This window comes from Salarias fasciatus, chromosome 20, assembly GCF_902148845.1.
Source record: "Salarias fasciatus chromosome 20, fSalaFa1.1, whole genome shotgun sequence".
Taxonomy (NCBI): Eukaryota; Metazoa; Chordata; class Actinopteri; order Blenniiformes; family Blenniidae; genus Salarias; species Salarias fasciatus.
In genome coordinates this window covers 24,421,791-24,440,354 of record NC_043764.1, presented here as the reverse complement: position 1 = coordinate 24,440,354, position 18,564 = coordinate 24,421,791, and the positions used below count along the sequence as shown (strand labels likewise).

The 18,564-nt window shown below is 46.0% G+C and overlaps 1 protein-coding gene across 3 annotated transcripts in view; it reads right to left on the bottom strand.

Moving 5' to 3' along the window:
* The window catches only part of arhgef25a (Rho guanine nucleotide exchange factor (GEF) 25a), a 40,212-nt gene extending 21,676 nt beyond the window's left edge, over positions 1-18,536 (bottom strand). For 2 of the 3 annotated variants that reach the window (XM_030118646.1, XM_030118647.1), the window contains exons 1-2: positions 18,318-18,536; positions 17,125-17,257 (exon numbers count right to left, since the gene is read on the bottom strand). In XM_030118646.1, coding sequence (XP_029974506.1) covers positions 17,125-17,257; positions 18,318-18,413 — 229 coding nt within the window. In that variant the 5' untranslated portion in view covers positions 18,414-18,536. Of the gene's footprint in view, positions 1-7,649; positions 8,246-17,124; positions 17,258-18,317 lie in introns of those variants that run through there. The other variant, XM_030118648.1, reaches the window with a different exon arrangement.
* Between the last annotated feature and the right edge of the window lie 28 nt (positions 18,537-18,564).

The window sequence follows — 18,564 nt, the reverse complement described above, 5'->3', positions numbered from 1 at the left end:
AGACACTAACTCGCGCCATACGTAGCGTCACACACATCCCCGCCTGTTGCGCACGTCAGGTAATCTGCACCGAGGCGTGTTACAGAAGCGCACAGCGAAACGTGCTCGGATCTCAGGGTGATTTGTAAGCAGAGGACGTGCGCACAAAGGGTCCTTTTGAAAAATTGTAATTCCAAATTCACAAAGACCATCTGCACCTGTCAGCTTTTGTGTATTTCAGATCAGACCCTGCAATCGGAGCAAGAGCTCTCCATATGGCCAAAAAGAGGCTGTCTTATGAATACGCAATATTCATTCAAGTGTTGCACAGTGACCTGAATATCCCTTCCACCTGTAATCTGTGGTCTGAATTTATGAACGGAGCAGGTTTGACCTGCTTTAGAGGGTTTTGTGTGAATAAGCCACTCAAATTTGATCAAATAAATAGAAGTGGAATGAAAAAAAGTAATAACGCTGCACTAGGGCGACTGCAGATACCATAAACTTGGTGTTTTTCCTTTTTTGTGTCACCACACTATAATCTGATGTTATTTGGTTTCTTACAAGAAATAAACCCTTTATTTTTTAAAAGGCTGTGGATAATTACAATCCCCACAGAAGTCTGCTTAAATTGAAACAATTACAAATACAAAAGGCACGAAGCATTTATCTCTCTCCTGAAAAATGGACAATTAAATCAAGCCAGACAGAGTTGGCTTTCTCTCTTTTCTGTCTCGACAGCCAGGCCACCAAGGCACCTTTCAAGCCTCCAGTATCAGCTGCACCAGGCCAGCTGCAGGCGATCGCTGTGTGTCTATAGCAACAATCAATGCTCCCGACAGAGAACACACCATCACTTTGTCATCTGCTAAGTAAAAGGAGGAAAACAGGTCAATTTTAAGGTTTTCTAACAATGTCCGAAAGCAGCCTGAAGGAGGGAAGGAGGCTTTTTAAACACTGCTGGTGAATTTTTGCAAGAGAAACGTCTCGTTCTTTTCACATCATTTGAAAAAAATACATCAACTTTTGAAGTTGAGGAAGCCAAAAATGTACACATAGCTGAGTGTGTTATTTGTATTAGTCTGAAAATAGCCCAGAGCACATTATAAATGCATAAAAATCACAGAACACAAAAAAATAAATAAAGATCATTCATGAGGGAGATGTGGATCAATATTTTGCATACTAATCCTGTATGTCTCTGGAGTTACTGTGTAATCAGATGATTTGAATGGAAATCGGGGGCTTTAAAGTCATTGTTTGAACTGTAAATTTAATTAAGTGACATTTCGTGGGCTGCAGTTCTCGCTCATGGAACATGGAAGAAACGTGCAGCTCCTGCAAGTAAAACACCAAAACTGCTCAGTACGGCCACTTCCCATTGTTTGCTTTGCTCTGTGGACTGTTTTGGAAAGTCTCCTCAGTGGGGCCTTTATCAAGTATTCCCTGTGGAGATCTGCAGAGGAGAGCAGCCAGAAAAATGAAAATCTTTCCGCTCCGACAGCCCGAGGCACGCCAAAGCACTAAACGTCGCAGCCAACCTGTTGCTTTCAGACGGACAGTGAGCTGGAAGAAGAGAGTCTTCCTCAGTTGAAAGTAAACACACGTATGTGTGTGTGTGTGTGTGTATGTGGGTGTGTGTCACCCCACCCCATTGCTTTCAATCACACTTCCTGACTGTACTGTCAGAATCTGTCGATTCTTGCTGAAAATCAGGAGTGAGTGACTGAACAACTACGAATGTCACCGGGAAAGATGGTGGACGTAAAAAGAGCCAAATGGGCCGAAAAGAGGGGGTAAAATCACAGGGGGGGGGGGAAGTGGCTCCTCTCCCCGTCTGCGCCGTTGGAGAATTCTTTCTAAACAAGGTATGGAATGCACTCCTGTGTTTCATAGTTTGTTCCCTCATTCTTCTCCTCTGCAGGTTTACAAACAGAGTCCTGAGGAGGAGGGAAAAGAGACGCGTAGAGCCCGAGCGGCGCACGGGAGCTCTGAAACATAACATGCGTCAGGCCCAGAGCATTTAGTGGTGCAAAGAGGGAAAAAAAAGGAGAATGAACTGAGAACGATGGGGAAAGGAGACAAAAGGGGAAAGGACATAATAAATAATGTGGATGACTGGCCATACGCTGAGCGCTGGGCGAGCGGAAAGACAGGCGAGGCAAAGGAGAGGAGAGACAAAACGAGGACGTCTCTGGAAAAGATCTGACAATGTTGTCCAAACTGCTCATTTTCTGCAAGTTTCCCACATCGGGCCTCGGTCCCGCTGCGTTCTGCGTGTGCCAGCGAGAAACAATATGGAGGCACGGCAGACGGGAGGCAGGGGGCTGGGTGGAAGGGCAAGAGGAGATGACGAGGTGGGGCGGGGGGGCTGGGGTGCAAAGTTTAAAAATATCCCAGACTGCCGAACACATGGCTGAGCCATAGCAGTCCAGCATGCCTTCAATTTCTGCTATTTCGGTTGCTTTTTCCATAATGTCTGAAATCTGCCTTATAAGCTGATGACAAAAAAAGATTCACTAGATGAGGTATAAAAAAAAACACACACACACACACCCGGGCTCTGTCTCAGCAGATTTCCCCGCAGATTGTCGAGCAGGGCTGCTTTATTTTAAAAGTAATATATACTTGATATCAAAATGCATTCATCCCGGGGTGGGGTTAGATGAGGGGAAACCGTGGGGTCAGGTTCCTGCATCTCTAAACAACCACATCTATGAAACGCCCCTCAGCCAGATACTGAATCTGACCTCCTTCACGCTCGGTAACACCCCATACACTCTGACTAATCTACGATGGGCGAGCAGGTGAAAGATTTTGCTCAGTGTTTGACGATTTCATCTTAAATTGGCTGGAAACTGCAGCAAATGAGCCATGGGTGGAAGGTGGAAATTGCCAAACAGCTAAACTCAAGTTATTAACTTGAGTATTGTTTTGTCAAAGGCTAATAGGTTTGTATACAGAGTGTTCACAGGTTTATGGTTCTGTCTTTGATTGAAATATATTGTATGTGAATGATCAGTTTTGTACATACTAAAATCCATGTATGATTTTGTTCTCTCCATTCTCCCTATTTGCTTGCCTGTGCGTGCATGTGCGTGCGTGTGTGTCATTGCTGTGGGGGATACTTGCCCTAACCCAATGCTTGCATGCATGAGTCAAATGCAGCCCCCAACATTCACAAATAGACACTCTCTGCGCAAAAAGACAAACATTTACAACAGAAATGTATATGAAAGTGGTTAACACCGTCGTTGAGACGAAGAAAGAGAAGTTTTGGGGTGTACAGAAGGACACACGGTTTCAGTTACATTCATCACAAACGGGCAGACTCAGGTAAAAGCTGCTTACTGCCTGAGAAGAGGAGACACAGCAGCTCATGTTGAGAAGAAGACGCATCCAAAAGACTGGAGGAGTGTGTTTGTGTGTCACCGGAAAGCCACAGAGACAGCCAGTGAGAGGAGGTACAGATAAAACCCTTCATCCCTTCAGATTTTTTTAAATTCCCTCCATCATAAACAAAGCAGAAGGAATATGCTATTTTAAATTTCATACTTTAAGTCAAGGTTGTATTTAAAAATTGTGGCGATAAACTTAAGTGTGATTTAAATAATCGACATGATTGCTATATGCTTTTATATTTTGACAGTTTGACACAACATTTTGGACAGGAGACAACAGTTCCAAACATATGAACAAAAAACTGTAAATGTAACCATTTTTTAAAAAAATCTTTAAGTAATGTAAGCCTCATAACAAGAAGCTTGCATATTTATTGAGGTTGAATTGTTGTCTTGGGATGAGTGCAGCTGTATCCATGTGTGAGTGTCTGTGTTTGCCCTGTGACCACCTGTCCAGACCCAATCTTTACCTTCAGTCAGCTGGAATCGACTCCACCCTGCTGTGACCTTAAGTCGGATAAAGCAGTAGATAAGACGGATGGATCTGCCCACAAAGCATCTTCAACATGCTCTTCTATACATTTATGAAGGGAAAGGTTGTGTTTTACATCATTCAATTGAAAGTCATTCATGAAATGCAGCTGATCGTACTTCTGAAATAAAGAGGCATTTATTGAACGTATAATCGTTCCATTACGGGCCGACTGTCTGTTTCACTGCGATCTCACCTCCACTCCATCCTTATCTCTGCTGTGTTTACTCTGTTTCTCTGACAACCTGCATATAGATTCACCTCAGGGTGCTTCCCAAATACCATTAGGTGTGTGGGAGGCTGTGCAGCAGAAAGGATGTCAGGAAGAAATAACCAAAAGGCTATCAACATTACCATGTATGTATAAGGAAAACTGCATGTCACCAACAGGAGCATGTTGATGTGAATCACTCCTTTTCTTTTTTACCAGTCAGTATTTAATTCAGGAGAGAGGACAGAGCGACCGTTCGCTTTATCGCTGACTCCATGCTCCCACTTTTAACGGCACCGCTTGCTTTGTTCCTCTCGAGCGTGACATGTTAAAAACATTACTCAACGCACAGCTGATTTGGTGAACCTGCAGGTTGTGTTTCCTTCCTTCCGCACTCTGAATTTAACTGACTGTGGACAATCTAAGACAATAACACAAGATCTATTTTTAAATGATTTGTCAACGGTCTTTGCTGGGAAGCGGGCTCCACTAATGGGCCTCTCTGGCAGGGAATCTGCTAATGCGCTGTGCAGAAAGCAACGCTGATATCAGAGCTCCAGAGATCCATGCTTTTCTCTTTCATTATATCCATCTCTCCACCTGTCCATCTTCCTGCTCCTCTCTATCACAATGAGTACCGCTCAGATCAATAATCCCTCCCCCGCACGCATCTTCTTGTACTCTCATATATTTCCTCAGTTCCCCATACTTTCCTCCCAGCAATTAGATGTGCAATAAACACATCTGCATGCGCAGTGCAGCAACTGACGCCCACATCCGCGCGTCGCCGGGCTTAATTAGGGACTCTGGCGTCCCTGATACAGGACGCATCGATCAAGATGTGGAAAATTTGTGTAGCGGGACAGTCCAAACTGACCCGCCTGCAGCGCTCATCTGCTTACAGCTGAACAGGTTGAAGGCTGGCTGACCTTTTTGTGACTGACGCACCTCAGGTTAGCCACGCATTTACTGAAAACTGTGCGCGAACAGTTTGATCTGACGGCATGCGGACGTCACGCACAGCTACACATACGGCGTCGCGCGTTTCTCACCATCAGGCAAGCAAGGAAGTGTTATTGGCCGTGAGTAGGGGATGAATCACGCAGCACATGATAATTTCCTCCTATTGAACTTGAGAAGCGAGTGATTTAAATGCATCGTACACAGTTCAGCCCAATTTAATCAAGTGAGACAGCCTGTCGAGGAATAAGCAGAAACAGTAAATCTATTGTTTTCTGCTGATATCAGATAAATTACTGCAGCAAGTTGTGTGACTGAAGGTCACAGGTTCGAATCCCACTGCCACTCCAGGTTGTGTCAGGAAGGACATAGAAGTAAAACTTTCATTGAAAAAGTTGCCCGAAACAGTCACACAAGCAGCTGTCTGTTTGCACGCTGAGCTCTGATCTGCATGTTGCAGTTCATGCATCCTGTCAGCTCCTCACGTAATGTTTTGTAAAGCAAACCCTTCCAGGAATACATGAACATGATCTGAAACAGTGACCTGAATGAACAATACCTGGAGACACAAAATGTTCGGAAGACTCTGATGAATGAAGTCACTTCAGCATTGTTCTCTGTGTGTGTGTGTGTGTGTGTGTGTGTGTGTGTGTGTGTGTGTTTTACAAACACCACAAAAGAAACAATGGCGTGTGAACCGTTGATGTAACTTGTGCTCCAACTGAACTAGATCTTGAAGTGCGGCATAAAATCCAAAGCGCCACCAATTTCTAAATTGAAAACAGCTTTGATCAATGAAAGTATAAAAGTACAGAGTTGGAAAAGTGCTTTTCTTTTAAGGGCACCAGCTGACCTGTTTCCTCCTCGTTAATTATAGAAATTGCTTTGCAGTGGATGAATAGGGACGGCTGCCCAACATGCTGGTGGGACTCGGCTCGCAGCAGCAACATCGAAATCTACTTTACCAGCTCTGTGAGGGGCTTCACGGAGCACATGGCTTCATATCAATAGTTAAGTTACTCTATGGGACCACTGCAGCTTTATGAAGTGGCTTCTCCAGAAGTGGTGTGGCACTCATATTCCTCCCGTTGAGACTGAAGTGAGTTCTACAGTTTCCAGCTCCTGCTTGTAAAATATAAAACACCTCATCTTGTAACGCCGAGTCGAAATCCTCCTTCTTGTTGTTGTGCCTAAAGTTGATTTAAGACATTCTGGACCGTTGAAATAATGCTTCATTGAGAGTCTTTTAATAGCCTTTAAAGTATCATTTCTCCAGTCCCCCTCATGTTTATATATTGTGATCTAAGCGTGTGCATATTTGCTATGATAACATGCTAGAAGTGCAGTGGAGAGCTGCAGGCGATGGAAAAGGAGAATATCCATTACATAAGAGATTAAACTGAAGGAATCTGAGGTATGCATCCAACAACGCCGGCCAATAATATGAGCGTCCACTTCATAAGCGCCCCCCATGTATAGAGCCTCAACGGGCAGCGCCGCCATTTATGCCTTTGATGTGAGGCTTGTAAAAGGGAACAAACAGCGTGACACCACAGAGTCAGCCCATGTAGTGCTTTTAGACGCCGCTGTTGTTTTAACTTTGTCTCTGGGCCACAGGGACAGACGGACAGGGACGGAGAAGCCAAGTGTTGGTCAAAGACGGAATGAGTTCTAGTTTTTCCTGCTCTCTGTTCGATGTCCAGGTAAGTTTTGTCTAAACTCCAAACAAGCAATACAGCCTGATCGCAGACGAGTGTGTGTGTGTGTGTGTGTGTGTGTGTGTGTGTGTGTGTGTGCGTGCATAAGCTCACCTGCCTCATTGTTAATATAACGTTTGCCACCCGCTGCTTTACCTCAACCACACTGTTCTAATGGACCGCTGCTGTTTATGTTGCACTTTGCTACAACAAACATGAGCGTGAGAGGGAAAGACAGTGGGAATGGGGGGGGGGGATTACGCCTGTTTTTGTTCAGCTCCCGCTGTTTGGGGTAGAGGAATGTTACAGAGTAGCCCGCTGCCTCTTGCGTGCTTCATCCGTCCACGTGCTGCACATAACTGCATGACACACACTCATCATGATGGAGACAGTCACCAGCCAAATCCCCCCTACAGATATACATACACACACACACACACACACTCTCTCTCCATCTCTCTGCTCTCCATGGAAGAATGTGTGATGCATGTCCTGTGCTGTGCAGTCTGTAGGAAGGACTTCTTTTGTTGCGCCTGCTCTGATGTGACACACATCTGTTGCTCTCGCTGGAGGCAGAGAGAGCAGGGGAGAGGACTGAGGCTTACATTTAAACGATTAGCATATGCTCACAGAGGGGGAAGAGGAGATAAGGGAGGCAAGGGTTGACATCCAAGAAAAAAAAAAATGGAAGAGGAGAGGAGGAGCAGCGCTCCTTGAGTTATTGCCTCGGCTGAAAACTACTCACGCATGCACCGAAGCAACGCTTAAAGAACAACACCAGCACCCCGGGGCTCGGAAACACACACTGACAAACTCAGTGACGAGCAGCGTTCGGATGTGCGTGTTATCTGTGTGTGTGTGACACTGACCTCTGACTCTGGCATAGCAGCAGCCACACTTGACCAGGACTTTACGGAACAAGTGCTGGCAGCCACAGCCTCGGTGGTGGCGATGGTGGTGGTGGCCCCCTTTCATGCTGTTGAACCATGAGCAGAGGTGGGCATGGCCCGGCACTCTCCCCCCTCTCTCTGCCTCTCTCTCTCTCTCTCTCTCTGTCTCTGTCTGTCTCCCTCTCTCACCCTCACCCCCAGCAGAGGTTCACTCCTCCAAGTGTAAATCCACCAAAAAGATGTCCCTTGATCCTTCTCCTCTTCAGTGGACGGCAAACAGAGTTGAAGCCAACATCCAAGAAGCCAAAACGTGAGAGTCCAGAAAAAGAAGCAGCCAAGAAGAAATCCACACTCACAGTCTCTCTCTTCTTTTTTTTTTTTTTTTACATCGAGTAATAAAGCAACGAGAGAAACATTCCAGCAGGCTTATCGTTATATTGAACAGGCAACCTTTCCCTCTGGCTCTGTTTTTTTCCTCTGCTTTCTTTTTGGTGCTGAGCTCTCGCCTCTGTGAACTGCCTGGTCAAATGACAGGCTGGGAGACTGCTTCGAGAGAGAGAGGGAGAGAGAGAGAGAGAGAGATAGCAGGGGTGAGAGAGAGAGAGAGAGAGAAAGAGAAACAGAGGGAGAGTAAGGGGAGGGTGAGAAGGGTGGAGTCTGCAGCTCTAGTTGCTGGCTATTCCAGGATAAGGTTCCCACTCCCCTAGTTTTCTCTCTTCCTGCCCTCTGTTTTCTCTCTTCCCTTCCTCTCAGCTGTTTTTTTCCTCGGCTCCTTTCTGTTTCCTCTCTCCTCTGCTGCCCCCCCCCCCCCCCATCTCGTCTGCTCGTCTGTCACCGTCTTTTCTCGGCGGTCGAGCCTCGCCATGGTATAGGTAATGCTTACAGACATCCAGATGAAATGACACACTCTCTTGTGTCTGCCCGGGGCCGGCCCTGGAAATAGCAACACGCCGATCCGTAGCGATGCATCATGCTATTTACAGAGGATAGTCCATGTTAGGGTGTCAGGTCTTTTCCAGTCAGCGTATTGCTGTGTATCACACTTCCTGACAGTCCATGGACTCACTGATCACGGTGGGCTTTCCTGGCTGGGACGGCTCCAGTATTGACTGCTCTGCTCATTTATGATCATGGAGCCAGCAGGCACTTTCTTTATGTGTGTGTGTGTGTGTGTGTGTGTCCAAGCAGTTTCATATTTCACAATGCTGGCAGTCTCAGCCAGTGTGCACGTGTGTTTGTGCAGGTTTTCGTGGCCTCTTTCGGACGTTGTTGTGGGACCAGCAGCTCTCGTGTGAACCGAAGTTAAATCCAAATAAAGGGAAAATGTTTGATTTTTGAGGCTATTGTTTGGCTGCAGGGTTAAGGTGCCGGTTAAAGGTCGGAGCTGAGGTAAGCTCAGGGTTCACATGAGGGGGTTGGGGTCTGACTCCGGCTGTCAACAGCAACAGGAAGTCAATGTGGTGTCCTAACAAGAACAGCTGCAGAAGTATTTACAGTCTGTATGCGTTTAACACTCTTCCAGCCTGGATGTGTTTAAGACTGTGGTACGCTCTGGTACAGCCCCACATCATCTATAAGCATGTCTGCTCAGAAATTCAACTAATTATTCATCATCTGAGTGACTGCATGAGAACAAATCCTGAAGTGCAATCCCATCCAAAGCTTTCATTCATCCACATATCCAGAGGAGAGTGAAAAAAAAAACCAGTCTCTGATTGAAGCGTGTTTATAGAAGAGACAGAAATGAGATGAATGAACTGGCTGCTCTAATTCCAGACGCTTAGCAGGTCAGTAGTCCATCACTGGGCAGAGAGGGACAGAAAGCCAAACACACTGGTGAGGTGCTACTTTGAGGAAAATTATTCGATTTCCTTCCCCAGTATGAAAGGCGAAAAGCCCTATGTGTGCAATATCTGATTGTAATATAATGAAGAGAGCTTTGTTTTGCAGCTCAGCTCCTCTTCATCACAACAGTCCAGCAGGCGCCTGGTCGAATCTGCATCCGATCTCCTGCACTCCCTCATCAATACGACTGTAACGCACTTCCACTGAACCCCCCCCCCCCTACTTTCCACGACCGACAAATGGACTCAGACGTGGACGTACCCATCCACCTCCGCTGACGCCCTCCTGACTTCGCACCCTGTCAACGAACATCACCAACAAAAGAGTCGTCAAAGCACAACCTGCCGAGCCTGCAGTATGTGGAGAGAGCGGATCACCAGCAGCAGCAGCAGCAGCAGCAGCAACAACCCGGCTCTCCAGAAGCGCCTCCCGCAGCAGATCTCAGGAGACGTGCATGCTAGCTTCCTCCAAATCCACAAAACACATGTAGCATGGACTGTAATCTGTCTGCTGTTTAGGGGCCATGACAGAACCCACAATGCTCCTCCTCCGTCTGAGGGTCGACTGTCGGTCAGAATCTCCTTCCTAGAACTATACGTGGTTTTGCTCTTTTTTTTTTTCATTATACTAATAGCACTTTTGTTGAAAACCACAGAGACTGAAATGAAAGCTATTGCTGAGAAAAGTCGCTCTGTAATCCTGACGCTGACAGCCCCGTGGTTTCCCGGTGTCAGAATGCCCGGCTGTGGACTCGTCAGACTTGAACAGAAGCACAAAAAAAAAAAAAAAAAAAAAGCATGTATTTGCAAAAACGTGTCTGTTTTTTCAACTCAGCTGTCGACTCGACTCTCACTTTTAGGATTTTCCAGCAGTTTGAAAGTGTGTGTGTGATACAGCACAGCCATGCTTGTGCCTGTGTGAGTAAAAGTCTGTGACAGACTGCATGTTGAGTTTATCAGACCGAGCCCACGTGGCTGTCTGCGTCTGGTCCAGACATGGCTGTAAAAACCTCATGCTCTGAGGTGAAAACCAGAACATTAGAGCTGTTTCTTTCTTCTGTCACTTTGATAAGCCTGGAAACAACAGAGGAAGGCCCGACGCAGGAGTACACTCCAGATTGAGCACATTCAATCTGGAGTCTGCTGAAATATTGTTGGGTAAAGCGGCTTCATTCAAGCAAACAGCTCGACATTAAACCCGCACAGGAAGGAAGGAGAAGGAAAAAAAAAAAAGAAGCTTTTATGACACATTGTGCCTTCTGAGACTCAGCCAATTATTATCTGACCAACAAGCAGCGTCTGTGCGGCCTGAAGCCGTGGAGCCGATGACTCAGAGTGTGATCTCATCTCACTTTCTCAGGGCGCATCACGCCACGCTGCTCTCAGAGGCTACAACCCGACTGAAGACGGGCCGCGTCACGGCACCCACTCGGGTTCCTCCTCGGGAGCTTCAGTGGAAACGGGAGACGGCTGAGTATCGGCTGGCGCTGACCACACACACACACACACTCAGAGTCTCACACACACGTGCAGCACATCCCGACGGTGCACTGTCAAGTGGTTCAGCCTGCCTCCCCAGCATCCATCACAGCGTCAGGGTGGTGGCAGCCTGCTGTCATCGGGCTCTCTGCACTGAGTCAGGAAACCCCACACAGACAGATGTTTTGGCCATTTTCAGGCTCGCTGCTTTGATTGTGCTTCATACAGACAGGCGTACAGATTGATCCTCCCAGCTTTTCTCCCTTTGCCCGTCCTCGTCTCCCTCGCCACCCCGGCCCACAATTTCTCAATTTCTTTTTCCCGTAATGGATGCTTTAAGCGACTGCGACTGAAGGGACAATTCACCAGAAGAATATTGACCTGCCCCGCCGAACGCATCCATTTGTCTGATGTTGATACGGATGTCTCAGCAAGAAATGGGCGAAAAACAAGATAAAGATACTCAAAGAAAAAAGCAGGGCAAAGCATTACTAATTGAGTGCAGCCTGCAGTATAATTCACTCCAAGCAACAGCTACACATTAGAGCTACAGTGAAGGATACGTTGGTCCTGAGACGCATTCAAAATTTATGAAGCGATTGCAGAGGAATTTTTATTTTGTGATCTTAAGATAGGAGCTGCCAAAGAAACGGTACGGGGCACTTGTCTTTGTTGCATAAGGATTATAAAAATGTCAACTGTACACTGTAAATATAATTGTAAAGGAAGCCAGCTTTATTCATTATTTCCAGAGCCATATTATCACGGGATTGATTTAACATTGCACAATGCATAAAGGCCTTAACTGACAAACGGCCGCTGTATAAAATGTTGATTTTTGTGGTGCGGAACCCCATTTAAAAGCATCAGCTTCGATACTTGACACCGTCTGGATATGGGATGACACCTCTCAATAGACGAACGCTGAAACTGGCCCAGCAGACGTTAACAGAGCCGTAAATATTAACAGAAATATGGAAAAAATGTTCCTCCTCCCGGCTTAAAGGGAGGAGCGGGGGATGTGAGGTGAGGCAGGCATTAACACACATTCATCTCTCCCCTTTTATCTTCCTTCCACACACACACAGACACACACACACACGCACTAAAGATGATTCATCTGTACACGTATGCTTGTGCAGATGTGGATAAAGAGACCAGGACGATTGAAGGAAATCTATACATGTACATTCACACTGGACTGAACTTAAAGGCTTAGCCGAAGATTAGCAGCCAAGTAAATGGATGAGGATCTTTTTTAAAAAGCCAAATATGGAAAATTTATGGGTTTTTTTTTTTTTTCTTTTTACTGTGAAGTGGTCAGCAAGACACATTCAAGAGGCTCAGTTTGGAATCCGGAGTATGATTTGTGGATGTTAAGCAGCTCATGCAAACAAACAGCGGTTCCTAATGTTCTTTTGATGTGATGCGGCTGAAATGCACATATGGTAAACGCCGCGCGCCCAGCTGGAGTACAGTCATTCATAATGTATCGTGATACTGTACGACACGCTCCATACACAGATGGAACAAGCAAATATGGAGATTTCACATGACACAGTGCATACTAATAGACACAGCCAGTCCCCGCTGCGCAGAGATGCGGTTGCTTATTCAGAGTGTGTTCCCCAGCCCCCTAGTGACATTAGCCTCTCCTCACCCCATCAGCCAGCTGAAATCCTGCCAAAATATGCTCACTTACATTTCATTTTCCTACCTCCTTCTCCCTCACTTTTTCCTCCTTAGTTCCTCTCCCTTCTCTATTTTTTCCCTCCCCTCATTTCTAAGCTGAGCACCAATTAAGGCAAACTGGCATTCTGGACGAGCCGGTGTGAGGGGGAGGTTTGTGGGTTTTTTGGCCGAGGTCCCACCTCGGAGCAGAAGTAACTGTCCTGTTCTTCTCCTCTCGGGCCCGCGGAGAGCTTCGCTTTCTGTCCAATTAGACCCAACCGCGCAGTGAGAATACAGCAGGGAGAGAGACAAGCGTGCTGCCTGACTGTGTGTCTCCGTGCATGTATGCGTGCGTGTGTGTGTGTGTGTGTGCACGTCACCACTATATAGTACCACTCAGTACCTCCCACTGTTCAGCCTCAGCGAGCGCGGCCGCTCTCCAGCTCCACGGAGGAGAAGGACACCACCCAGGTCGACTCACTTCCCACAGAGATCTGCCGTTACACTTTACACAAACACGTTTCTTCATTTAGCTGCTCTTATTCAAGCAGACCTTGCCTGATCTGACACACACCACCCCCCCCCCCTTTGTCTGTCTCTCCCCCTCTCTCTGGAGCAGAACTTGCAAACCTTGCTGTGGAAACAAAATGCGACCACTGAGACTGCGGGACTGCTGCCGTCTGTGTTCGGGGCTTAGGTCTGATCTGAAACGCAACCCAGCGGATAAAACTTTAATTAAGCAAATGTTAACCCGAGAGCGACCCATGAGATTATCTGTTGGAGGAATGATTTTGAGGTGTTGCTGTTATATTGCACTGGAATTTGTACATCCTTGAATCTGAACGTAAATCTGAACTGCAGAAGGACTTTCTGATTTTGCCTTTGTGTTTGCATGTGGTATGTGTGGAAGGCAGCACATGACTGCATGAGAGCGCGTACATGTGACTTTAAAGCTGTTTTTTTTTCCCTCCATCTGCCTTCTTCTTCTTCTTCTTCTTCTTCCTCTTATTCCAGGTCAGTTTGTGGTTTAAATGCCAGCTGTGTTGCAGTGCAGTGACCTGTGAGGTGTCTCACTGACCCGACTGACCTGCACCTTCCAGCCAGCCCCGTCTGACCCACTTCTCTGAGAGCACAACGTGAACTCCGCAAAAAAAAAAAATATGCACATTAAATCATTGTTCGAGCGTGAATCACTGGGTTTCCGGGAGAGTACACGGTTCTCAGTCCTTCACTGGCGGTACACAGGAACGGTTAGTCATAAGTACTCATCACAGGAAAGGAAACAAAACGATTAAAAAACAAAGTTTTATATTAAAAGCGTTTGGTTAAAAGCCTTCCATAATATAGACTTGGTGGATATTTTGCTTTATCTCTCCTTCATCCTTTAATATTAGCCTCTTATAACGTGAAAATAGATGAAGAAATCCAGGTGAGTAAAGCTCTTTCTCCTTTAGAAACCTAAAGACAAGAGCATGAAAACTTCATAACATCTACAGCTGTCATAGTTACTCTATAGTCCAGCTGCATTCATAATCTCTTCATAGATTATGATGAGATTTTTGACGCCACACTGCTCATTTGCACCAGGATAATTACTGCGTGACTAAATATATATGTGTAAAGTAGTGCAATAGGACCTCTGACTTTTACAACAGGATATGATATGATATGATATCAGGTTGATGTGGTTGCTGATTTAAGGTTGCAAACACGCAGTTTAGAAGCAGGATCCCCGGGGATCAGAGCTTCTTTTTGGATGACACACTCCCCAAAAATCCTGATCTGAATAATTCATCCATTTCCGACCTTTTTTCATCTCACAATTAGTACTTAAAATAGTGAGTGATTGGACTCCTTGCATCAGAGGGGCTCTCTGAGTGCTCAGCTGGGCACCTTCTTCAATCATTCTGTCTTTTTCTCCAATTCTTTGTCTTGATCTTCAGCCTTAAACACAAGTTATACAAACTGGCTCATTATTTTAACATTATATTGGTGAACAATTGTGAGAAGCAGAAAAAAGATACTAAAAGTATAAAGCCTATTGTTAAACAAATAAGGAGAGGTGGGGTTCATGACGCCAACACTGCAGACATGGTCTTGATATAAAAATCTAGACAGAGGTATATGGGCTGGAGGAGAAACTGGAGGAGGAGGCGGGGGAAATGAAACAGAAAGAAAATCGAGAGAGATTCATTTCTCAGACAAATGAAAGACAAAAAAAAGGGAAAGTCAAGACAGACAAATGGGAAGAAGTGAGGAGTCGAACGCTGTGATTCCTGGGACGCCACCAGCAGGCATCTTGTTTCTAACACATAACAGATGGTCTGTGCAGCCCTATGAACCATGTCTTCAAAGAAAACAGGGGCCTCTCCTCTTCCCGTCACAGGCCTTCTGTTTTACCTGTTTGCTGGACTGAACGAATCCTGTGGTCGATGTGACCGTGGAGAAAACACTGGAATAAAGCTGAAGACAGCACAAGTATTCACAGCCTTTAGCACGAATTGAGCTCAGCTGCTTCTTGTTTCCACTGATCATCTTTGAGACATTTCCACAGTTTCATTGGAGTCTACCTGTGATGAGTTCAGCTGAGTGGATGATTTGAAAGGACACACTCTATATAAGGTCCCAACAGCGTGTCAGAGACCGACCGAACATCAAGTCAAAGGAACGGCAGACTTTTGAGACAAATGATAGAAAAAAAAAAGTGTTGCTTTGAAGGTTCCAGTGAGTAAAGTGGGTCATGTCGTCTACAAAGGAAAGACATTCAGAACCAGGACTTCTTCCAGCTGGACAGTTGAACTGAGCGATCAGGGGGAGAAGGGCCTGAACCCATTTTAATACCGGGCTGCGTACTGGCTGGTACGGGATTATGCTTCAACAGTCCAGTATCAACGCCATCGCTACGTAATGTTCGACATCCCAGCTCTGTGCAACCGTACGATATGGATCCGTGGTTTTACATGACAGTGCACACACCATGGGTGCTCAGTTCGCCAGCATCTGCCACATCAGTGTCAAAGATTAAATTCTTTGGAGTGAATGTCAGATGTTCAAGATCTTCACCACTTTCCATTTTCATTAAATTTGCAAATACATAAAAAAAATAACATTGTCAGTGAATGTTTTTGTTGTTGTTGTTGGAATTTTGATGGAAAAAAAACTGCATTGAATCAATTTTGGAATATATTTGTAACATAACAAAATGTGGAAAAACTGAAGCGTTGTGAATATTTTCCGGATGCCGGTGAACAATAATAATAATAATAATAATAATAAAAATGCACTCCTGGTTCTAGCCAGGCTAAAATGAAGTACTTTGTTCCTTGCGGTGATTCAGATGTTTTTCTGCTTTGTGTTTCATTGATTTTCCTTCCAATTTCCCCTGGATGGGAAATTGGGCTATGCAAAAACAATCCGGCAAAGAAGTTTGTCTGGACCTGAAATAAACAACCTCTCCTTTAGTCATTATCCGTCTGCATGGCCCAGAATAATGCAGGTCTCTGTTCCTTTTTTCTTTTTTTTCCCTACACTTCAAACTCAAAAACATCTTTGGCTGCATTGATTTCAACAGCATAGCGTCTTTGAGTGGGACTATTACAGATAAGCATCGCTGACAGTTTCCTCTGGCCTCACTCACACCCCTCCTGTAACAGTTAGTGGTCCCGCCACATGGTACACACCACCAAACCCCCAGTATACAACATACACACTCCCTCTAACCCAGACCCGGACCCGGCCACAAGGCTCCTTTTGTTCCCTTCCACTCGAGGAAAATGGCAACACACGCGAACCCTTTCACAGCGAAATCAGCAGAAGTGCAGGCAGCAGTGAGGGGAAGCAGCTGAGCGTGTTTTCTTACCCCATCTGGAAAGTATTGCTTGTGTATATGCATGTTCACAGGGATCCGTCGCTCTCTCACGTACTTGTGTACGGTACATTGCAGAGAAGCAATTTACTGCTATCAGTGCTAATAGAGGATACGGAGGGTGGAGTTTAATGGGAGCAGAGCTTAAACACGCGGTCGACTCCGATCTGATGCTGTCGCTGCCGTTACCGCCTAATGACCGCCATCAGATATGGCGGACGGAGCCCCGGACCGTTTATTCACATGAGGCCGACGTTCAAGAACAGGCTCAGAAAAGGGAAAGACCGGTCTGAAACGAACACACCGGAAGATTCAAGTTGTTTACTGCTGTGAGAGTTGATTCTCCACTCCCCTGCTGTATATATGTTCACTTCAACACAAAGCCGTTGCCATCAGTCACTCGGTGAGTGGTCGAAGGTTGTTTTTCAATGCTGCCAAACAGAAATCTGAAACATTTCATACAATGAATCAAAGCTGAGAGTTTGCGCCGTCTTCAGCTCCGACTGGTTTGGTGAGGGACGGTGTTTGGATAACACTGGACGTTCGGGGTCACAAAGCGGCTTGTCGCCCTACGCGCAGCTCTTTCAGGTCTTACCTGTTCTCTCTCTCGGCTCGGGGTTTTCTGTCGCCGGGCCCTGTTGTTCCCAGTCCTCCGGCTCCCACAGGCCCTGGACCGGCCCCTTGTCCTCCTCGCTCGATGGGAGGTCTGCTTCAGCCCCTTCTGCCAGCTACACACAGAGATGCCTTTGTCAACAGTGGGGCTCAGCTCTCAAGGAGGAAATGATTGTAAGATTGTACCGAGTATTTATGGCCACATAACCACAAACATTATACCAGTGGCTGAGTTTTTTTTTTCTCTCCCCTCTATTCCCTGCATCTTTTTCTTCCCTTCTCTCCATTACACATCGAACAAAAATGCAATGGAAAAGAGATCCGGCGTTTACCAGAGAGCTTGGATAAGGACTGATCCTCAGACAGCAATTTAATTCTGCATTTAAAGCCCAACAGCATCAAAGTAGAGGTTAATAGGGGCAGTCAGAGTTATCGCTCTTCAGAGAGAGATCGGATTCACTGGTATGTTCTTACCACTATCTCCAAGACAGGAAACGATCTGTCAAAATAAACATTTTTTTTTTCAGACCGGTTCCAAGGAAAATCCACTGAGCTGTCCTATATTCTTGGCTTTTTGTATATTTAATTTCTCCACAGCATCATATATGGAATCTGTACAGCAGGAACAGAGTGAACGATTGATCCTCATCAAGCTTTGCAATTAGCAAATGTGTAATTTCACTGGTTCATTAGCAGCAGAATGTTTGAAATGAGGAGAAATGATCAAGACGGAGAGAAGAGGAGAGGACAGAGTTCTATTTGCATGGCGGCAGTGAGGCGTTACACCTGCACGGCTCTGTTTACGGTCCGACGTTTCAATCACCACCTCTCTGTTTCCTGTTCCACGTCCAAGATTCCTCCAAAGCACCGAGCAGAGACTTTCAGCGTTCCTCTCTCTCCTTCCTTCCCTCCCTCCCTTTATCTCCAGCTCCCTCTTTCTCTCCTCTCTGCTTGTCTGCCTTGACCATTTTAGGTTTATGGAAAAGTTATAGCGATGGCATGAAATGACACTGGAATGCAACGATGTAGACCAGAGATAAGATGGATGTCGTGCTCAGTGAGTCCTAAACAAACTTCCACGTGTGTCTGTTTCCATCGGGCTTTTTAATGCGTGGCTTTGTGCTTCCAAGAAAAGAACCAGTAAACAGACAAACAAACTCAACAGAACCAACTCACCCACTGCTGATTGGGCATGGCCACGGATGTCAGCATGTCGGCCATGGCTCCCAACATCTGGTCAGTGCGTCCCTGATTCTTCTGCAGTGCCTTCATTCTCGCCGACACTAAACAAAACCTTCCTTCAAGTTACTCTCCTCCTCTGGTTGTGACGTTCGATCTCCAAGTTTGACAGCCAACCTCGGCTGTTTGCGTCCCCTCCCTGCCTCGTCCTGCTGTTTTCTGCCTCTTCACAGCACACTGTGCC